General features: G+C 42.0%; 1 protein-coding gene across 2 annotated transcripts; it reads left to right on the top strand.

Annotated features, from left to right (window-relative positions):
• Nucleotides 1-193: 193 nt before the first annotated feature.
• Nucleotides 194-18,546, top strand: chd2 (chromodomain helicase DNA binding protein 2). 2 transcript variants are annotated; one of them, XM_058076660.2, is made up of 38 exons: nt 194-1,338; nt 3,249-3,480; nt 3,575-3,661; nt 3,750-3,811; nt 4,112-4,228; nt 4,843-5,010; nt 5,125-5,264; nt 6,092-6,320; nt 6,403-6,503; nt 6,578-6,619; nt 6,685-6,863; nt 6,930-7,054; nt 7,120-7,336; nt 7,437-7,526; nt 7,604-7,794; nt 7,867-8,055; nt 8,130-8,292; nt 8,381-8,533; nt 9,281-9,352; nt 9,437-9,586; nt 9,694-9,842; nt 9,933-10,029; nt 10,108-10,203; nt 10,273-10,446; nt 10,513-10,682; nt 10,749-10,790; nt 11,880-12,019; nt 12,107-12,245; nt 12,331-12,481; nt 12,567-12,689; nt 12,779-12,898; nt 13,013-13,150; nt 14,260-14,376; nt 14,469-14,647; nt 14,735-14,834; nt 14,916-15,099; nt 16,348-16,594; nt 17,241-18,546. In XM_058076660.2, exons 1-38 carry the CDS (start codon nt 1,277-1,279, stop codon nt 17,524-17,526), a joined length of 5,421 nt encoding a protein of 1,806 aa, XP_057932643.2. In that variant the 5' UTR covers nt 194-1,276; the 3' UTR covers nt 17,527-18,546. The 2 variants fall into 2 exon arrangements, with proteins under 2 accessions (XP_057932643.2, XP_057932644.2); XM_058076661.2 differs by lacking the exon at nt 4,112-4,228.
• Nucleotides 18,547-20,468: the final 1,922 nt, after the last annotated feature.

Here is a 20,468-nt window from a genome sequence, read left to right as displayed (position 1 = left end):
TTGAGGGTTTATTTTGTAGTCGTTTATTCTGTCCCTTTTTAGTCCAGGTAGCTAATAAGCCAAAAATTAATCAATAAAACACAACCTTTAGCAATGGTTAAATAGCATTTGTTGTGAACTGAAATGGTTTCCTAAAGATTTCTAAAATGGCTTCTGGCTGTTCTTCTTCCTGTTCAGGCAGGAAGTGATGTAATTGCAGCAAAAATATATTTTCATCCTTAGTAGTCTTCACTACCTAATGGAGTGAGACAAAGCTTTCACTTTCAGGCTTGTGGGATAGTGATGAAAATAAGGCTACGTTTATTTAAAGAAAAGTTGTAGATGAAGGGGAGGGACTTAAACATCACCTGAGTGTTGGCTAAATGGAAATAACGTCAATCAAAGGCTTTCAGAGCTAGGAAGGAGCTGTACATGGCGGATCATCCTTAGGAAGGCTGCTATGGGCTGTCGTCATACCGTTTTTTTGACCGTGTGTTGACTCGGTCCACGGCCTGGTCGCTTTAAAATTATGCGTCTGGTCTTTCGGTCTACATTTTAATGGGATTTCTGCTGTTTTTGTGGTGTTTTCGGGCTGTTTGTCCGTGTCGAATGTATCGTCTGTGCTGTGGGAGTGCTTGTCGTTGTTTTCCATGCAGGGCTATGGCAGCCATGGCGCGCCTCCATTTTTAGTGAGCTGCTCGCCTCTGTTGCTCTGAGGCTAGACAGCAGACCAGGTCCGGAGAGGCCTAGAATGTCTTAGAAACTTGATTATTTTTTGTAATTAACTACAAATTGTCACTTTTGTTTACCGCTTGTCTTGATTTGAATAGGCCATTTATTTCATTTGCATGACTACGTATTGCAATGAAATGGCTGCTCTATCGGCTACTACCTTCCTAGCGGATTGCTAATCTTTACATTGTTTAGGGTATTTCGATTTTTTTTTCACATTTAAAGTCTTTTTTTCACTCATTGTTCTGATGACGCAGTTAGAATTAATTGATGCGAATCGGCTCGTGGGCTACATTGAAATAGATACATTGCACATGTAGGCTAATGGATTAGCAGCTGTCTTTAGCGAGTATATATTTCAATAAGCGACGTGCATATAGATATGATAGCATACTTATATTTAATGCCACTTTCTCCTTTCGCGTCTCATCGCCTGGATTCCGAGTGAAGGCAATCTTGAGGGACTTCTGTGATACTTCATGCTTCCAGTAACTTTTGACACTAAATACCAGGACATCACCTCTCCCGAGGATATATTTATATTTTTAAAGAAACACATTTTTCAATGATGAAGAACAGGAATAAAAAGGAGGAGGATGAAGGATCGGCTCACAGCAATGTATCCAGGTATGGGACACATGCTCCTTTTTAAAATGCACTTTTCCTGGCATGGTTTTGTTTACCTTGTCAAGCATGGTTGATCACCTGTGTATACGTTAGCGACGTGTTATTGACCAAGTGCACAAGTGTCACCAATGACCTTGCTATTGTTTAATAGCCACACCCTGATTTTCCTAGCATTTCCGACACTAAATAGGGAGGTTGCAGACCTGTGCTCCCAGATCATTTCCCTGGAGATGAATATGATCGACCCCCCCCAGCAAAATGCACTGCTTTCTTATAGTTCTTGTTTGTTCAAACACTATGCCCTTTTAGCGATAAAGATTACCAAGTACGTGGTACTGCATTGCACCATTTGTATTAGCCTTATTTGCTTTTCCAAATGTACATTGAAGTTTTGAAACATACGGGGGGCAACGTGAATTTGAATGTGGCTTATCCACTTTGTATATAGTCTAAATGCATGGGAGGCAATATATATATAAATGCAATGTTGTTGGTTTTCTAGTGCCCATTTTTTGTGTGTAAGGCTTCACGTGCATGTACTGTAAATATTATGCTTTGCATACATGAAAATTCTTATTGGTGAGTTAAGTGGTGCCAGTGCTTGCATGCAATTTTTAATCTCCAATTCTGCTTTCTCTTGTTTTTTACTTGTATGTTTATGCACGTTTGAAATGTAGCTAATTTCAAACATATTTGAATTATGTTTACTTTATGCTAGACCATATATTGATTTTTCCTATTCCATGTCATTAAAAATATTTGCATTGTAGCCTTTTTATATATATATTTTGCAGTTAATATACACAGATTTTACTTGGCCTATTAATGTTTTTGTGACTGTTAAACGTTTGACTTTTCAAATTGCAATTTGCTAGTGTTTTGCATCTCAACTATTTTTACTTTTTTCTGAATAAAAACATTTTAAAAAGCTAATATTTGCATTTTGTCAGGGATGGAAAGCACCACACAAGCACATTTACTTAAAAGAGCACTATAATTCAAGTATTTGCAAGATTTGCAGCTGATGACAAATCCTCACCATTAGTATTGATATCTGTCCTTTATAACAGACTATTTTAAGATAAATACACTGACGTTTACATTAAATACTGACTTCATTCCTTTCCAGTATATGTGTGTATTGTTGTGCCAGCCATTTTAGTCAGGGCAAAATCGATAACCTTGTCATAATTGCTGCCAAACATTTTTTTACACATAGTCTGGGAGCAGGAATCACAAACGGTAGAAATACAATGACATCTCTTAACTTAACATTTTGTAACACTCATGAGCATCTCTAAAGGGGCCTTGCTGAGTTTGCACACTAGAATGATGAAAGTATGCGTGGCTCAGGAACCGGAAGTGTTTATTCGTTAGACAACCTCTTTGGAGCATCACCATTGGCTGTTCCACCGCCCAACAACGCACCAACCAGTAAAATTTCGACATTCTCTATCATCCCGCCCTCTCTTTGAATCAGCAGAAGCTGTATTTTTCCGGGTTTGGGCGTTGTGGTAGAGGTCATGGGCAAATGTTGTCACTTGTTGAGGAATATAATTAGTTATTCCTAATATTGCCAGGTGCATGGTTGTTGTAATGACGCCAATAATATTCTTATGTTTGAGTTTAACATTTTACAAATGAGGTTTCGACTGTTGAGAAGGTAAACAGCGCCCCCATGTGTCGAGGTTTGGAGGGCTTAATAAACGGGCTAACTATTAGTGGATCATCTCGTGTAAGCCGCTAACTATTAGTGGATCATCTTGTGTAAGCCATCCATAGATTTGAAGTCACGTCGCATTTTCCAAAGAATTTGTAATAATTTGGTTAATTATAATAAATGAATAGATATTTATCAAACAGCCATAATTACAACCCATTTGACAAGGTACGCCATCTTATTCCTGCAGCAATTCGGCCTCCGAAGAATCCAACCACTGCGGGTCAGAGTCATGCAGCCAGTCGGAGAGCGAGCATGGAAGTGTGAGGCAACGATCCCGCAACTCTGAGACCAACAGCTCCTGCGACTCTGAGAGTCACTCAGAGTCGGGCAGTGAGTCTGCAGAGTCCAAAAGGCAAGCTACTACGGAGGCCAAAGACAAACCAGCGAAGAAGAAGGAACGTCAGGCTGATGTCAAGAAGGTAAAGAGGCACCACAAAGACAACTTAATTCTATTTGTGTTATGATACAGCCATCATAGTGGTTATCCTGACAGTTGCTGCTTTCTAACTACAGATGTGGGAGGAGCATCCAGACGTGTATGGGATCAGAAGGTCAAATCGCAGTCGACAAGAACCGTCTCGCTTGAACATTGGCGCTGGGGTAAACAACAGAGACAACTTAGAAAATCATTGAATGGAGAGTTGACCAACCTTAGGAAGGAGCTAAAATGGTTTTGTGCGCTTAACAGGGTAGCAGTGACTCGGAGAGTGAAAGTCCAAAAAGAAGAACCTCTCGTGCTAAAAAGAAGGAGTAAGTATTGTAAGGTTGTATCCCGCTTACAGTTATTACTGCACACTGCATACCATATCATTGTTTGTGTTTGCACATGCTCATATTGTGATTCCTATTATTTCTACTCATCTGTTTGCTAATAATGTAGTTAGTTCCAGTCAGTTAGGAGCTGATGCCCTCCACTGATCTCCAGTCTGACTGCTCTCTTGATCAAATTGTCTTAACCACACCTGATGGCCGCTAATTGGGGAAAAAAAAACCCATCAAAATTGGTTGATGGGCCGTGTGGGTGAACTTGTGGCATTTCTTTGTTGTAAGAAATATCTGGAAAGATGATGATGACTCAAATGATGACGAGGAAGAAGAAGCGTCCGACAGTTCAGACAGTGAGCAGGAAGAGAAAAAAGTTAGATCCAGACGACTTCCTGCTAGAAGGTAAGAGTTTAGCGAGGCTTGGCCGTCAGACAGCTACCAGCTGGTCGTCTTCATTTCATTCCGTTTTGTGTTGCATCTTCTCTTTTTCTTCTGACTGGTCTATATCAGGGGTCTTCAATTAAAATTGAGTATGGTCCATTATTGCAATTTTTTTCCACAGTAAATGTTTGGACCTTTTTTTGCATTAAGTTGCACCAAACAGAATATCTTATATATATGAATTATATATAAAATGTAAGCAACATTATTTTCCTCGCTCTCACATCAGACTTGGGTGGATACTTAACCACCAGTCATTTCTGTTTTGTCAGGTAATGTTACAGTATGGCACATTTGCACTTACGACCAGTGCTACAATTTCAGAGCATATGAGACAAAGGAGTTTGGCACCGGAAGATTGATTCTGGAAGAATGAACATTTATTGGTCCATCCATTCACTTTACAATGTTGGCTTACTTTTAGCGAGTCATGCTTACTTTTAGCCATGCTTCTCTCCTTCACTTCTTGTTGAGGAGGGTGGGGCATAGACTTCAGAATGTTAAAATATGTGCCGAATATTTAGTTCAGTGTCACTAAGGGGGTTGGCCACTCCTTTTTCTGTGTTCTTTTACAGGCCTCAGACAAAATCCTCCAACAAAAAACTGTCCCAGAAAGGAAAGAGGTCCAGGAAACAGGAGTCCTCACCCGAGGAAGAGGAAGAAGATGAGGACGACGAGGACGATGATGATGAGGATACCCCAAAGAGACAAACTCGTCGCAGAGGTGCGACCAAAGTCAAAAGGTACATTTCTAAAACAGTTTTTATTACAATTTTATTTTATTTTATTGAACTTCATCCACAGTTCGAAATCAAATGATATGGTTTGTATTTATAAATGTTGCTTCTGTATTGTAGCTATAAAGAAGACCAACATGACTTTGAAACAGACTCTGATGATCTGATTGAAATGACGGGTGACGCATGTGAGGAGCAGCAGGATGATGACAGCGAGACCATTGAGAAAGTCATGGACACCAGGATTGCCAAAAAAGGAGGTGATACATACGTCTTTGCTGCACGCTGCACATCTCAGCAACTATGTTTAATACAGTATACCGGGATTCCCAGGACTGTAATGTATCTGTGGTGGGCTGCAGTGTTGGAGTAGACAAAGTGCAGGCATTATTACAGTTTCTGTTGATAATCTCTGAGAAGAATGCTTGCCTTGCCTTCTTTAGTTCATGGTTATAGGTGTGGAGACTGTTTTTGCAAATGTACTATTTGCTACAGTTAATATAGTGTCGAAGTCGCTAAGTTGCCAACACTGATTCTTTTGCTAGCTCTTATTTTGTGGCAGAGGGGGTGCATAAGATGTGTTATATGAGGATGCTATCTACTGTAAGGAGTTGGAACAACAAGCTACTTTCACAGGCTCATTATAATGTGATGGCAAACGGGTAGTGCCAAATCTATTTGTGGCGGTCCAAATGTATTCATGGTGGACTGTCACAAATTAATGTATGCGAAACACTGCTTTAGATACTCAAGGGACAACGCTATAAAAAATGACACTTTCATATACTAGTCGATGTGCAGCCTCGAAGCAGTATAGATTTACTATCCTATAAAAATGACTCCACATATAACCATTAGTGTCTGGCAACACAAGATAATTGTGTCTTGACTACAGTTAAACATGGTGGTGGGCAAAGTATGTCTGTATAAGCTGATAAAAGTATATCCATGTTTAATTGCAATAGTATTGTCCTTTCTGTGCACAATGCAACAGTTGCTAAAATGTGAGGGGCATACTTTAGTTTGCAATGGGGTTGATGCAAATGTATCAAGTTCTAAATGTGTTATCCTTCCTTTCTACTCTAAGCCACGGGAGCTCCCACAACCATTTACGCCATGGAGGAGAATGGAGACCCATGCGAAGGCTTTGACTCCAACAATGAAGATGAAGGAGAAACTCAGTATCTGATCAAGTGGAAGGGTTGGTCTTACATCCACAACACATGGGAGAGTCTAGATTCACTGACCCAGCAGAAGGTCAAGGGCCTGAAGAAGCTGGAGAACTACAAAAAGAAGATGGATGAGCTTGATTCATGGTAAAAACATACAGCTCAAGATATTTCTCATAGTCATGAAGTATAGCAATTTTTAAAATGGAAGACTTTTTAAACATTGTAGGTTGAGGAAGGCTTCTCCCGAGGATGTGGAATTCCATAACTGCCAGCAGGAGTTGATTGCAGACTTGAACAAACAGTTCCAGTTTGTAGAGCGTGTCATCGGTAAGCGCTCGTCTGTTAATGCTGGATATAGAAGTCTTGTAGCCACATATTCATTTGATTCCTATCATCACCAGCAACCAAAACAGGGAAACTACATGGATCCTCTGACTTCCCATGTAAGTCAGTACATATCGAAGACTCTGTGGTTGGAGCACAGCAGTAAAATGTTCAACCTTTCCAGCTCACAGTCACAAGATGCCATCTTCCAACGAGCCAGAGTACCTATGCAAGTGGATGGGCTTACCGTACTCGGAGTGCAGCTGGGAGGACGGCGCTCTGGTGATGAAGAAGTTTCAGCACTGCATAGACAGCTTCATGAACCGCAACTCCAGCAAAACGGTCCCCTCTAAAGACTGCAAGGTAGAAGTTGACTCATGCTTCTTTCTTTTAACGTCATATTGTCTCTAAAGAGTCTTGCTTTATCAGGTGTTGAAACAAAGACCAAGATTTGTTGCTCTGAAGAAGCAGCCATCGTATATCGGAGATGAGAACCTGGAGCTGAGAGACTATCAGCTGGCTGGCCTCAACTGGTTGGCTCATTCTTGGTGCAGGTGTGTACTGAAGATGACTGTGACAGACACAGTTTTGACATACAAATTAATCTTCTATTCTGCAGGTGTAATAGCGTCATCTTGGCAGATGAAATGGGACTGGGAAAGACCATCCAGACCATTTCCTTCCTGTCCTACCTGTTCCACCAGCATCAGCTGTATGGGCCCTTCCTTTTGGTGGTGCCCCTGTCCACACTCACCTCCTGGCAGAGGGAGTTTAGCACTTGGGCCCCCGACATGAATGTAGTGGTCTACCTCGGTGATGTCATGAGCAGAAAAACGGTAACTTATGCAAACAAAGCGTTTTTTGTTGAAGTTCATCTGGAATGATAATGTTCTTGACCATGTGCTCAGTTTGTATTTTTTCTTCTACTGCAAATAGATCCGTGATTATGAGTGGGTGAACCATCAAACGAAAAGAATCCGATTCAATGCACTGTTAACGACTTATGAAATTCTCCTCAAAGACAAGGTAGATTCTGTTTTGAATTGAGTTTGTATTCTTTCCATGTATATCACATTGAGATATTTCACAATGTTGTTCTCCAGGGGGTTCTTGGTAACATCAACTGGGCATTCCTGGGTGTGGATGAGGCTCACAGGCTGAAGAACGATGATTCCCTCTTATACAAAACCTTAATGGAGTTCAGGTCCAACCACAGACTCCTCATTACAGGCACTCCTTTGCAGAACTCTCTCAAAGAGCTCTGGTCTCTGCTGCACTTCCTCATGCCAGACAAGTATACGCTGCTTCTGCTCTTAAATGTCCTCTTGAAAAGGGTGCATTGTTTCAACCTATGTTGTACACTCAGGTTTGACTCGTGGGAGGATTTTGAAGACGATCATGGCAAAGGACGTGAGAATGGCTACCAGAGTCTTCACAAAGTTCTTGAGCCCTTCCTCCTCAGACGTGTCAAAAAGGATGTGGAGAAGTCACTCCCTGCCAAGGTGGAGCAGATTCTACGAGTCGACATGACGGCGCAGCAGAAACAATTTTACAAGTAGGATCCTATCACATGAGCGACTTCATACTGAAACAATGCAGAAGCTAAATTTCCTTCTTCTACTTTCACAGGTGGATTTTAACACGGAATTACAAAGCTCTTGCTAAAGGCACCCGGGGCAGCTCCACAGGCTTTCTGAACATCGTTATGGAGCTGAAAAAGTGCTGTAACCATGGCTTCCTCATCAAACAGCCTGAGGACGGAGAGGCTGAAACCCAACAGGAACACCTACAGGTATGTTTCATCCAGTGAGACCTCTCTAGCTCCAAGCATCACCACAGGCAACAATGGTTGCATGATCACACTGGTTTGGGTTTCTCAGAGTCTTGTGCGGGGCAGTGGAAAGCTGGTGCTGCTTGACAAGCTGCTGACCAGGCTCAGAGAGAGAGGCAACAGAGTGCTGATCTTTTCGCAAATGGTCAGAATGTTGGACATTCTGGCTGAATACCTTGCTAAGAAACGCTATCCATTCCAGGTATGAGATTTCACTCTTTGTTTCCAAACTGTTCAGTGGCCTCCAAGTTACAAAACTTTTAGTTTTATTATAAAACCTTAATTAACTTTCCAGGTAATATTTCTGAACTGTTTAAACATGTATGAAGTTAAAGAAATGTTAACCACTGAGTCAGCTAATTAAAGCTAAAATTAAGTGACACCAGTTACCCTTTGAAGATGCCTGGCAAGCAGCAATCTGCTCCAAAGGCTGTGAAACCTCTTTTCTGAGGGAAGTGGAGATAGCAGTCCACGGTGGGCATGGAAAGGTTCTCGGCTGTTCTGAGGTCTGGGCAAACTGCTTTTTCCCCCCATTTTGGGCGGGAACTGCACTGTCTTTACCACTATACAAGACCAGTTTTGTTTCGTTAAACTGAATAATCTTTATACAGTAGGTATATTTTTATTTTTAGATCAAAAGCTTACATAAAGGCCTACTCAGATTTTGACAGTTGTGCTCATTGCTGACGGGGTGTTTTGGGTGTTACGGCTAATGTGTTAACTTGGACAGAAGATCAGATATCAGCGTTGTTGCACACATACTTGGCCAGGCTGAGAGTTCATGTGGTTATTTATACCAGCGGGTAGTTTTATACTCTTGCAGGTCTCTCAGCTCTGTGCATTTCAGCTGACTGTTTGTTGTGATGACTGTAGATAGCTTTACAGTGAATGCTGGCCAGCCTTGAAGAATTCAAAGGTAGAGATCCTTGTTTGTCTCTCCTCTCTTTAGCGACTGGACGGGTCCATTAAAGGAGAAATCCGAAAGCAAGCCCTTGATCACTTCAATGCAGAATGCTCTGAGGTAAGAGTTTAGGAAGATTTAAGTCTGAAATGTTATTATATAACTGGATAATATCTGACGTCTATGTTAACATCTATTCTTCAGGACTTCTGCTTTCTATTGTCTACGAGAGCTGGAGGTTTAGGAATAAACTTGGCCTCGGCTGACACTGTTGTCATTTTTGACTCGGACTGGAACCCTCAAAATGACTTGCAGGCACAAGCCAGGGCTCATAGGATCGGACAAAAGAAACAGGTAGAGAGTGGCTGACAATAAATAGTCTATTTAAAATGCATACAAATCTAGCAGATGACCTGGCATACATTGTGGTCATGTATGAGCATTTATTGTTTGTGTTATAGGTGAATATATATCGACTGGTTACCAAGGGAACAGTTGAGGAGGACATTATTGAGAGGGCAAAGAAGAAGATGGTTTTGGACCACCTGGTCATCCAGCGAATGGATACCACTGGTCGAACTGTATTGGACAGCAACTCTGGCAACACAAAGTAAGACCTCTTACTTAGTTTTTGGATTTACTCCTTTTTGTCATTGTCAGAATTGATCACACTTGAGCATGTGGTCACTTTGTCTTGTAGTTCCAACCCATTTAACAAGGAAGAGCTCACTGCTATTCTCAAGTTTGGTGCAGAAGAACTCTTCAAAGAGGCAGAGGGAGAAGAGTCTGAACCGCAGGTACTTAATCATAAATCAGCACCCTAAAACTGATGCCACCTTTCACTTTTCCAACCAAAGTGTTTTCCGTTTCTGCAGGAGATGGACATTGATGAAATTCTTAGGTTGGCTGAAACAAGAGAAAGTGACCAAGGACCAGGGAGTGCAACTGATGAGCTTCTTTCTCAGTTTAAGGTGCCTCCTGCACTTTGTCTTTAAAATAGTTTCATTAATATTGCTATTAAACATGATATACTTTTTCAGGTGGCCAATTTTTCCAGCATGGAGGAAAGCATTCCCGCCGACTTTGAGGAGAAACCTGCTCGAGACTGGGATGACATCATCCCAGAGGAGCAGCGCCGCAAAATAGAGGAGGAGGAGAAGCAGCGGGAAATGGATGTCTTCATACTGCCCAGAAGCAGGAGTTCAAACAAGCGGGTAAATTACTGGTTCATAATCAACAGTTGTATTTGAATTCCAACCGTGACCTCTTTGTTGTGACAGGCTCAGGCCAATGACAGCGACAGTGATGTCGGATCCAAGCTGAAACAGCACTCCTCCGGCTCTGAAAGTGAGACTGATGACAGCGATGAAGATAAGAAGCCAAAGAAGAGAGGCAGACCACGAGCCCGCAAAAATAATGTGGAGGGTTTCACAGACGCAGAGATCCGCAGGTAAAATGTTTTTATTTAATTTTCTTTTTTTTCTTAGACTTAACAATGTTCTTTATCATATTCTAGGTTCATTAAGGCTTACAAGAAGTTCGGCGCTCCACTTGAAAGGTAAGAGTGCCGTTCAGTACCAAACTTCCTTGAGTCTTCGCCTTTGATCTAACGTGCCATGCCGCAATTAATCAGCAGGGTTTGTCCACTTGAAAAATACAAGCCACACCTCAAGTAGATATGGGGTAGGCCTGTCATAACAAATTTTGCAGTAGTCGTAGTTGTACTATTAATTATCGACTTTAAAATAAAAGACAATTATCACTAAGATTATCATTGTGTCATGTCATGTCACTTGCATATTAAAATATATACAGTATATAATTTAACCCTTTTAAGCACCAAAGTCGTAAAATTGCGACAAGCAACATTGATGAATTTAACAAGCCATTTCAGCAAATGCGGTTCCTCTGTAAGCCAACATATGTTCAAAATTCTCATTTTCTGAAAGGCATTCACACGGCCATGCCCCCCTGATGGCTAAAGCTAAGAAGCTTTCTCTTCTTGAACGTTGAATCATCGAGCTGCATGAGCAAGGCCTCTCGCAGCGTGCCATTGCTGCAGAGGCCGGATACAGTCATCCTTAAATTTTAGGAAAGTTCCTGAGCGTTATCGAACAAAAAGGTCAAGTGATAGACACAAAAAAATTACACCTGGTCCATATCGCCCAACCCTACTGTGTGTCTTTACTCATGTGCAACTATAATTATTGTTATAGTTATGAAATACTTATTTTTTCATTACACAGGTGAATGTGCTGAGAACAAAATCACACAAAAATTATCAATGGAAATCAAATTTATTAGATTTAGTAGAGTCACACTAAAAATTAAAGTGGAAAAACACACTACAGGCGGGTCCAACTTTGGCGTAATGTCCTTAACAAGGCAAAATAAGGCCCAGTTTTGTGAGGCCTCCACATTTGATTTCACACAACTGTGACTAACTTGGAGTTACATTGCGTTGTTTAAGTGTTACCTTAATTTTTTCGAGCTGTATATTTTACCCCTATTAGAGGCATGATACTCTCCAGTTGAGTAACTAGCTATTCTCCTGACAGTATATCATATTTACACATCCTGCTATTGTTAAACCATGATGCAGTATATTTTTCTAGTCCTCCAATAAAAATCTTTTTGTTGTGTCCAGGTTAGAGGCAATTGCACGCGACTCAGAACTGGTGGACAAGTCAGTGGCAGACCTTAAGAGACTTGGCGAGCTCATTCACACTAGTTGTGTGGCTGCAGTGCAAGAACATGAGGAAAACCTGAAAGAGAACCCAGTTGAAGGTAAACTGGCTGGATGGACTTTCCTACTCGCCTATGTTTATATTTCAAAAATGATTTTGTCTACATCTGAAACTGTTGGGATCCCAGCTAAAGGTCCCGGGAAACGGCGAGGAATCAATATTAAGATCTCAGGGGTGCAGGTCAATGCCAAATCCATCATACAGCATGAGGAGGAGTTTGAGCCCTTGCACAAAGCGGTGCCAACTAATCTGGATGAGAGGAATAAGTAAGCATGCACACTTCAGTTGCTTTAACTACACTTTAATGTATTCAGGGAAAGTCTTATGCATCACTGTTATGCCTTGCAACAGGTTCAAGCTTACATGCAGAGTCAAGGTAGCCCACTTTGATGTGGAATGGAATGTGGAGGACGATATTCAGCTCTTACTGGGAATATATGAACACGGGTTCAACAATTGGGATCTGATCAAGACCGATCCTGACCTCAGGCTTAGTGAGAAGGCAAATATCTTGTCTTTAACTATATTATATGGTGGTGTTGTTCTGGAATGGTGGATGGAAAATATTTTTAATTATATCTACACAGATTCTTCCAGATGATCCAAGCAAGAAGCCTCAGGCCAAACAGCTCCAAGCTCGAGCAGAGTATCTTCTCAAGCTGCTCAAAAAGGAACAAGACAGTGGAGATTTGTCTAAAACGGGGGACGAGGTAGGCTGTGATTAATACCACAATGTGCAATCTGCTCAGCACTGTTCTTGTTAAATTTGCACCAATCATCTAGCCTCTTTCTCTTTAAGGTCAAAGTGAAGAAAAGGAAGCCTCGTGTGAAAAAGGAGAAGATCGTCAAGGATGAGCAGGGTAACAACATCTCATCCCCACGCTTGTCAGACAATCCATCAGAGGAGGGCGAACTCAAGGTAAGTAACCGCAACAACTGATAGTCACCTTTTTTACACGTCTTTTGGAATTTGTTCTGGACGGATAAGCCAGATGAGACAACACACAAACATAAATAACATGTTTTTTTTCAGGACGAAGGAACGGAAAGGTCACCAACTAAGAAAAGGCAAAAGAAGGACAATAAGGAGAACAAAGAAAAACAGGGAACCCCTAAAAAGGAGAAGGACGGGGAGAAGGAAAAGAAGGGCAACAAGGGCAGAAAAGATAAGGTATTCACCCCTTTATTGAAACACATGCTTACTCTAATACTATTGCATACAAGAACTGAAATAAATCAATGATGACACAGTGAGAATGCTCCATTGTGATGTTTCATATACAGTGGCTCACCTTTGTGTGAAGTGAATTACAGACCAGCGACTTCATCTATAAAAATTTGGCTTGAAATCGGAAAGTCTGTGGACCCAAAACCCAAATTGTGTGCACTGACAAAAATATTCAGGCCTAAAAAAAAGCTTGTTTATACATTCTACCTTGAGTGTTTGTACGCAAGTCCACCTCGAGTTATGCCCTTTACATGCCTTCACTTCATCATAGAAGGTCAATGTAAATTGACTCATGAATGTGGCGTCCATATTTAAAGAGCCTCGATTGCATTTAAATCCTAGCTGGTGGGAAGACAATGAAGTGGGCTCTCCTAAAAATGGAGGTGGAAATACTGGAAAGTGTCATAATTGGGGCTGCACTGTCGACAAGTGGTTAGCATTTTGGCCACACAGCCTGGAGATCTGAGGTAGAACCTCCTTTTAGGCATCTGTATGTGGAGTTAGGATTTCCAAAAACATGCATGTTAGGTTAATTAGTGAGGTGTGAATGTGACTACTTGTCTATATGTGATTGACTAGTAGTCCAGGGTGCACCCCGCCTTTGGGCCAAAGCTGGACTAGGATACGCGTCACACCCCCGCGACCCTAGTGAAGGCGAGCGGCATAGAAGATGGATGGGATGGTGTCATAATTGGACATAACAAAGTCAATAAAATAAAGATTGAGTGACAGCATGTTTGCTGCCATCTGTCTGAATGAGCGGTAAAATTCTCAAGTTTGTTTTTATTCATCTTGCAATTAATTGATTTATTGATTATTGTGACCCACATTTTAATGCACAGAATGTATCAATGTGCCCCCCCCCCCACATCCTTTCATTTTTCTTTCTACGCCCCTCACTAAAAAAATAAAAAAACTTGGGACACTACTGCTTTTGATGGTCATTGAGCTTAACCTTTAGGCAATGTTGTGAATTTGAACTCCACATTGTAGGGTATTTTTGTTGTTTTTTTGCACAGCAGGTCCATATTGAATTATCTTGCATTCTTCAGGCTAAAGCAGCCAAAGGGAGGAAAAACCAAGGGCCAGTTCACATCACGGCAGGCTCTGAGCCTGTTCCCATCGAAGGAAAGGAGGACGATGAACTGGACCAGGAGACGTTCAGTATTGTGAGTTTGTTGTGCAACACAAGCTGACTGTGTTTTATACGCCTTTTTTTTTTTTTTTAAATGTGAGCGTTGTATTTTTTTGTCATATCTAGTGTAAAGAGAGGATGCGGCCTGTGAAGAAGGCCTTAAAGCAGCTGGATAAACCAGATGAGGGTTTGTCGGACCAGGAGCAGCTCCAGCACACACGCACATGCTTGCTGAAGATTGGAGACCGAATCACAGAGTGCCTTAAAGCCTACAGCGACCCCGAGCATGTCAAGATATGGCGACGGTATAAGGAGCTCATATAATGACCATCACAGGACTGACGAATCTAATCCACAATATTAATATGTAAATATTGCCATGTTTTCCACAGAAACCTCTGGATTTTTGTGTCCAAGTTTACAGAGTTTGGGGCTAAAAAGCTTCATAAGCTTTATAAAATGGCCCAGAAGAAACGATCACATGATGAAGAGGCAAGTAGTTCACCGATGTAGCATTTTAGTGTTTTAACCGGTTGCTGCCACAGACCTTCAACTTTTGGTGGACATTTCCAGAAGGAACAGAAGAAGAAGGACGACCCAGCAGGCAGAGTTAAACCTTTTCGGCCAGAAGCCTCCAGTTCCAGTCGGGATTCCTCGGGTCCACAGTCGACATCGTCTCACGCCACAAAGCAAGGACCACACGGGCACCATAGGGAACCCTACAACATGGCCAACAAACGGCATTTTGGCAACGATGGTACGTGGACATAGTGTTTTTTATTTTGTAAACAGGGGCCATACTAGAGTTTGGTAATATTAGATCAGAATTTACAAATACAGATTGCTGCAAGCAAGAATAGACCTGGATTTATGTCACTTGAAGGGGTGATACTAGCCCAGGGGTAGGCAGACTATATATTATTTAATCTGTAAAAGTGTCATTATAGTGCTTATTGCAGCTATATTGTTATTGTAGCAGCTAACAGGAAAACTAAGTTTATCTGGCGGAGTAACACAACTCCTCGCCTCAGCATCATTCACAGTTGAAACCGACAGAAGAGTGGATCCCGATCTATTAATTTAGCTCCAAACACTCCACAAGATGCGTGTTTGCTGTCAGCATTTTTACCCGAGGACTGGAGCCTAAGTCTTGTGCTGATAGATACAGCCTTCCAAATGAGAGCGGACATTGTTGTAGCTGTTTCTATGCTGCTGTTGTTGACGGAAGTATCGTAAGCTCCTGGGCTAAATCAATACCTTGGAAAGTAGTTTTGGTAATGTTTAAAATCATTAGAATTCGGCAAGACATTTGTTGAGTGTGTGTGAGGTTTCCACTGTGTTTTTAACCAGAAAAGTGCATTAGAAGCAAGTTGAAAAAAATGATACACCTCCCCTCCTTATGTTTTTTGTCCAAAATCACAAAATTCAAACTCTGGCATTTTATGCCATTTTTGGGTGCTTCTGGGGCCCCATGTTGAGTGTGTGTGAGGTTTCCACTGTGTTTTTGACCAGAAAAGTGCATTAGAAACAAGTTGAAAAAAAACGAAAGAAACGATACACCCCCACCCCCTTACGTTTTTTCTCAAAAATCACAAAATTCAAAGTCTGGCATTTTATGCCATTTTTGGGTGCTTCTGGGGCCCCTGTTGAGTGTGTGTGAGATTTCCACTGTGTTTTTGACCAGAAAAGTGCATTAGAAGCAAGGTGAAAAAAATTGAAAGAAACGATACACCCCCCCCCCCCCCCCCTACGTTTTTTGTCAAAAAACCCAAAATTCAAACTCTGGCATTTTATGCCATTTTTGGGTGCTTCTGGGGCCCCTGTTGAGTGTGTAGTATTACACGTTATCACTGCCGGATTCAAATGCTTGGCAGGCCGAATGCGTTTGCGTAGTTTGATGGGTGTATCATGTTATTGAGAATGACAGACTGAAAATGTGACTGAGGTCTAAGGCAGACCAAAGGCTATTGAACAACTTGGAGTAAAAATGTGCATAAATCTACAGACAGGGGAGACTGGCAGAGAGAGCGCAAGTACAACCACCCTGGAAACAGCAACCAGTCATGGCAAGGGGATCGCCATCATCCGTACGATGGCCACCGCTACAAGGACCACTATGGCGACAGACACTCTCATGGGGACTCGTATCGCAGCTCGGGCGGTTACCGTAACAACAGCTCCCCCCGCAAGAGGCCGTACGACCAGTACAGCAACGACCGCGACCACAGGGCTCACCGGCCATACTATGACAGGTGACCTTAAACACTACACATTATCACATACTACAGTATTAATTGGCCCTGTACCCTAGAAACCGCCCATGAATGATACGGGAAAAGGCCGGAATGATACTGTGTCAAAGCCCAGGGCAGTGATACTGATAAAATATAGAGTTTAACCATGTCCAGTATCAGCCCCCGTAGCTGTCCACTCAGAGTGCGCTACTCTGGTATCATGTCCGTGAAACAACCAATCAGAGAACAGCACACGAGTGCTTCGTGCCCAGTGCTTCTCCAGTCACCAAAAAACCCAAACTTGATTAATGGAACTTTAATTGTCAGACATTGATAAGATAAGACTGTTGATAAAATATTATTGTTGAAATATTTACACTGTTTAGATATAATACATGTAATAAACTGAACATTTTCTGGAAACAAAATGGTCTTTTGATTAAATAGTACGTGATAATAAGATCATCACATGGTTTGTCTGGTATCAGGCCCAGTATCATGCCCCTGCATGTGATAACCTATAATTATCAAATATTTTTTTACCCCGGATGTCGGTAATCTGATGTCATTGTCATGTAGCGATGTATAAAACAAAGAAAACTAGCATACTAGCATGGTGCTTTAAAAGTATCATTGAAACCTTTCATCTGTCTTCACAATGTAGACACCTGGACTCCAAAAGACGACGTCCAGATGACTTCCGTCCCAACTACCACCAGGGCCGGGAGGCCCCCCCTCAGGACTTCCGCAGAATGCCCGATCACAGGCCAAGCGGTCTGCCCGGTCCGGATCACTACAGCAGACCCTTTCACCCGGAAAAACCTCCTCCGCTGCTCGATCCTCGCTCACCGCAGGCTCAGAAGTCGCCGCACGACTCCCGCTCACCGCTTGAGCGACCCGGTGACCCCAACACCCTTCCAGACCCCAACTGGAACATGAGGAAGACATAGATGTTGGAGTCGCCAACTATAAGCTGGAAGGTAAGTCCTGAGCGAACACTGGCACTAAACCCTAAAGGAAAGATCATCCTTATTTCATGAAAAGACAGGACTCTATGGAATGCTATTAGATGCTTAGTCCCATGGACTACTTTCTTAGGGATGCACCAACTGTTGACTGATCTCAATCCAAAAAGTGCCTGAAGGGTTTTTTTTTTGCCTCCCCCCCCCCCCACACAAATCTATGGGAGTATTCCCAAAAGGAACCATGACGCCGATGATGACTTTTTCTTTGTTTTGTGTGTTTAGCTTTTTACGTCATTGAGTACATCGCAATGTGTTCTCGTGTGCACCTTTTTGAAGCATTTGTCTTGAACGTGTAGCGCAAATGGAATCATGGCCAAAGTTGAAAGTCAGGCCAGTACACTTCCTTTTTTTTTTCAAATCACTGATAATCATGTATGTGGTTGCTGTAACCATTCTCACAAGGACATAGAAGATGCAGTATTTATTATACTCATAACACTCATAACACTACGACAACAATCCCTATTTCCAAAATAATAACAACAACAACGCAGTATTATGACAGGTCTTCCCAATCATGGAAGATATTATCATGTTCAAGCTCCCAGTGCCAAATCTTTCTTTCTTCTGCTTTCACATTTGTGCCTTATTTCCATGTCTGTCTCCCTTCAGTATTGTGGTGTTAAGTATTAAGTACAGTCACATTTATTAAGGACAAGGCGGTGTGAAAAGTGTTGAAGGGACCATAATGTTATATGATGTGTGTTGACGAATAAGAAAAAAGTGTTCTTGCAGCACATGCTCTTGTTCTTCTTCATCTTCTTCATCTTTTTCCGCGACGTCAAGCAAGCTACAGTTCTTGTATCATATGTTCTTGAAGAAAATAATTTATATTTGTGATGAAACCACTCTTTATGACAAATGTGCTGTACATATGTTTGGACATATGTAATAAAACTTTGGTACACAAAGGACTAAAGTGGTTCACAAGTATTTGGACAGTGATTTTTGTCTTTATACACCACAAATGGCCGTGTCCGTTGTGCCAAAAAAAAAAATGTATAAATGCCCTAAAATATAGTATTAAAATATGCATGAATTAAAATGTGGGCTTACACAGAGATCGAGTGGTTAGCACGCAGACCTCACAGCTAGGGGACTAGGGTTCAATTCCACCCTCGGCCATCTCTGTGTGGAGTTTGCATGTTCTCCCCGTGCATGCGTGGGTTTTCTCCGGGTACTCCGGTTTCCTCCCACATTCCAAAAACATGCTAGGTTAATTGGTGACTCCAAATTGTCCATAGGTATGAATGTGAGTGTGAATGGTTGTTTGTCTATATGTGCCCTGTGATTGGCTGGCGACCAGTCCAGGGTGTACCCCGCCTCTCGCCCTAAGACAACTGTGATAGGCTCCAGCACCCCCGCTTATAAAGGCGTATAAAGCGGTAGAAAATGAATAAATCAAAATGTGAACTAATGTATTAAATTGTCAGTTAGAATCCAAATTGTGAAATATACTTAAACCGAATCTAGAATTGTATGACCACCATCAGTGCAATATACAGTGCATCCGGAAAGTATTCACAGCGCTTCACTTTTTCTACATTTTGTCATGTTACAGCCTCATTCCAAACTGAATTAAATTAATCTCTTACCTCAAAATTCTACACAAAATACTCCATTATGACAATGTGAAAAAAGGTTTTTTTTGACATGTTTGGAATTTATTAAAAATAGAAAACAAAAAAATCACATTTACATAAGTATTCACAGCCTTTGCTTAATACTTTGTTGATCCACCTTTGGCAGCAATTACAGCCTCAAGTCTTTTTGAATATGATCCCACAAGTTTAGCACACCTATCTTTAGGCAGTTTTGCCCATTCTTCTTTGCAATAAGTCTCAAGCTCCATCAGGTTGGATGGGAGACGTCTGTGCACAGCCATTTTCAGATCTCTCCAGAGATGTTCGATCGGATTCAAGTCTGGACTCTGGCTGGGCCACTCCAGGACATTCACGGAGTGGTTCTGAAGCCAATCTTTTGAGATCTTGGCTGTGTGCTTCGGGTCGTTGACCTCAGGCTGGGGCGAAGGTTCATTTTTCAGCAGGACAAGAGCGCTCTGGAGCAGGTTTTCATCCAGGATATCTCTATATATTGCTGCATTCATTTTCCTTCTATCCTGACTCGTCTGCCAGTTCCTGCTGCTGAAAAACATCCCCACAGCATGATGCTGCCACCAGCATGCTTCACTGTAGGGATGGTATTGGCCTGGTGATGAGCAGTGCCTGGTTTCCTCCAAACATGGCACCTGGCATTCACACCAAAGAGTTCAATCTTTGTCTCATCAGACCAGAGAATTTTGTTTCTCATGGTCTGAGAGTCATTCAGGTGCTTTTTGGCAAATTCCAGACGGGCTGCCATGTTCCTTTTACTAAGGAGTGGCTTTCGTCTGGCCACTCTACCATACAGGCCTGATTGGTGGATTGCTGCAGAGATGGTTGTCCTTCTGGAAGGCTCTCCTCTCTCCACAGAGGAACGCTGGAGCTCTGACAGAGTGACCATCGGGGCCTTGGTCACCTCCCTGACTAAGGCCCTTCTTCCCCGATGGCTCAGTTTAGAAGGCCGGCCAGCTCTAGGAAGAGTCCTGGTGGTTCCAAACGTCTTCCATTTACGAATAATGGAGGCCACTGTGCTCATTGGGACCTTCAAAGCAGCAGAAATTTTTCTGTATCCTTCCCCAGATTTGTGCCTCAAGACAATCCTGTCTCGCAGGTCTACAGACAGTTCTTTTGACTTCATGCTTGGTGTTTGTGCTCTGACATGCACAGTCAACTGTGGGACCTTATATAGACAGTTATTATATTTCCAAATCATGTCCAATCAACTGAATTTACTGCAGGTGGACTCCAATTAAGCTGTAGAAAGAT

The sequence above is a fragment of the Doryrhamphus excisus genome, linkage group LG1 (assembly GCF_037039965.1).
Source record: "Doryrhamphus excisus strain RoL-2023G ecotype Guam linkage group LG1, RoL_Dexc_Guam_v1.1, whole genome shotgun sequence".
In the NCBI taxonomy this organism is placed as follows: Eukaryota; Metazoa; Chordata; class Actinopteri; order Syngnathiformes; family Syngnathidae; genus Doryrhamphus; species Doryrhamphus excisus.
This window is presented reverse-complemented; position numbering and strand designations above follow the sequence as displayed.

What these genes read in the sequence shown, in the direction of transcription:
- chd2 (XM_058076660.2), top strand. Translation starts at nt 1,277, where the DNA reads ATGATGAAGAACAGGAATAAAAAGGAGGAGGATGAAGGATCGGCTCAC. An exon ending in AATCTGGATGAGAGGAATAA is followed by an intron (nt 12,246 to 12,330) that starts GTAAGCATGCAC and finishes GCCTTGCAACAG; the next exon opens with GTTCAAGCTTACATGCAGAG. An exon ending in CACCGGCCATACTATGACAG is followed by an intron (nt 16,595 to 17,240) that starts GTGACCTTAAAC and finishes TTCACAATGTAG; the next exon opens with ACACCTGGACTCCAAAAGAC.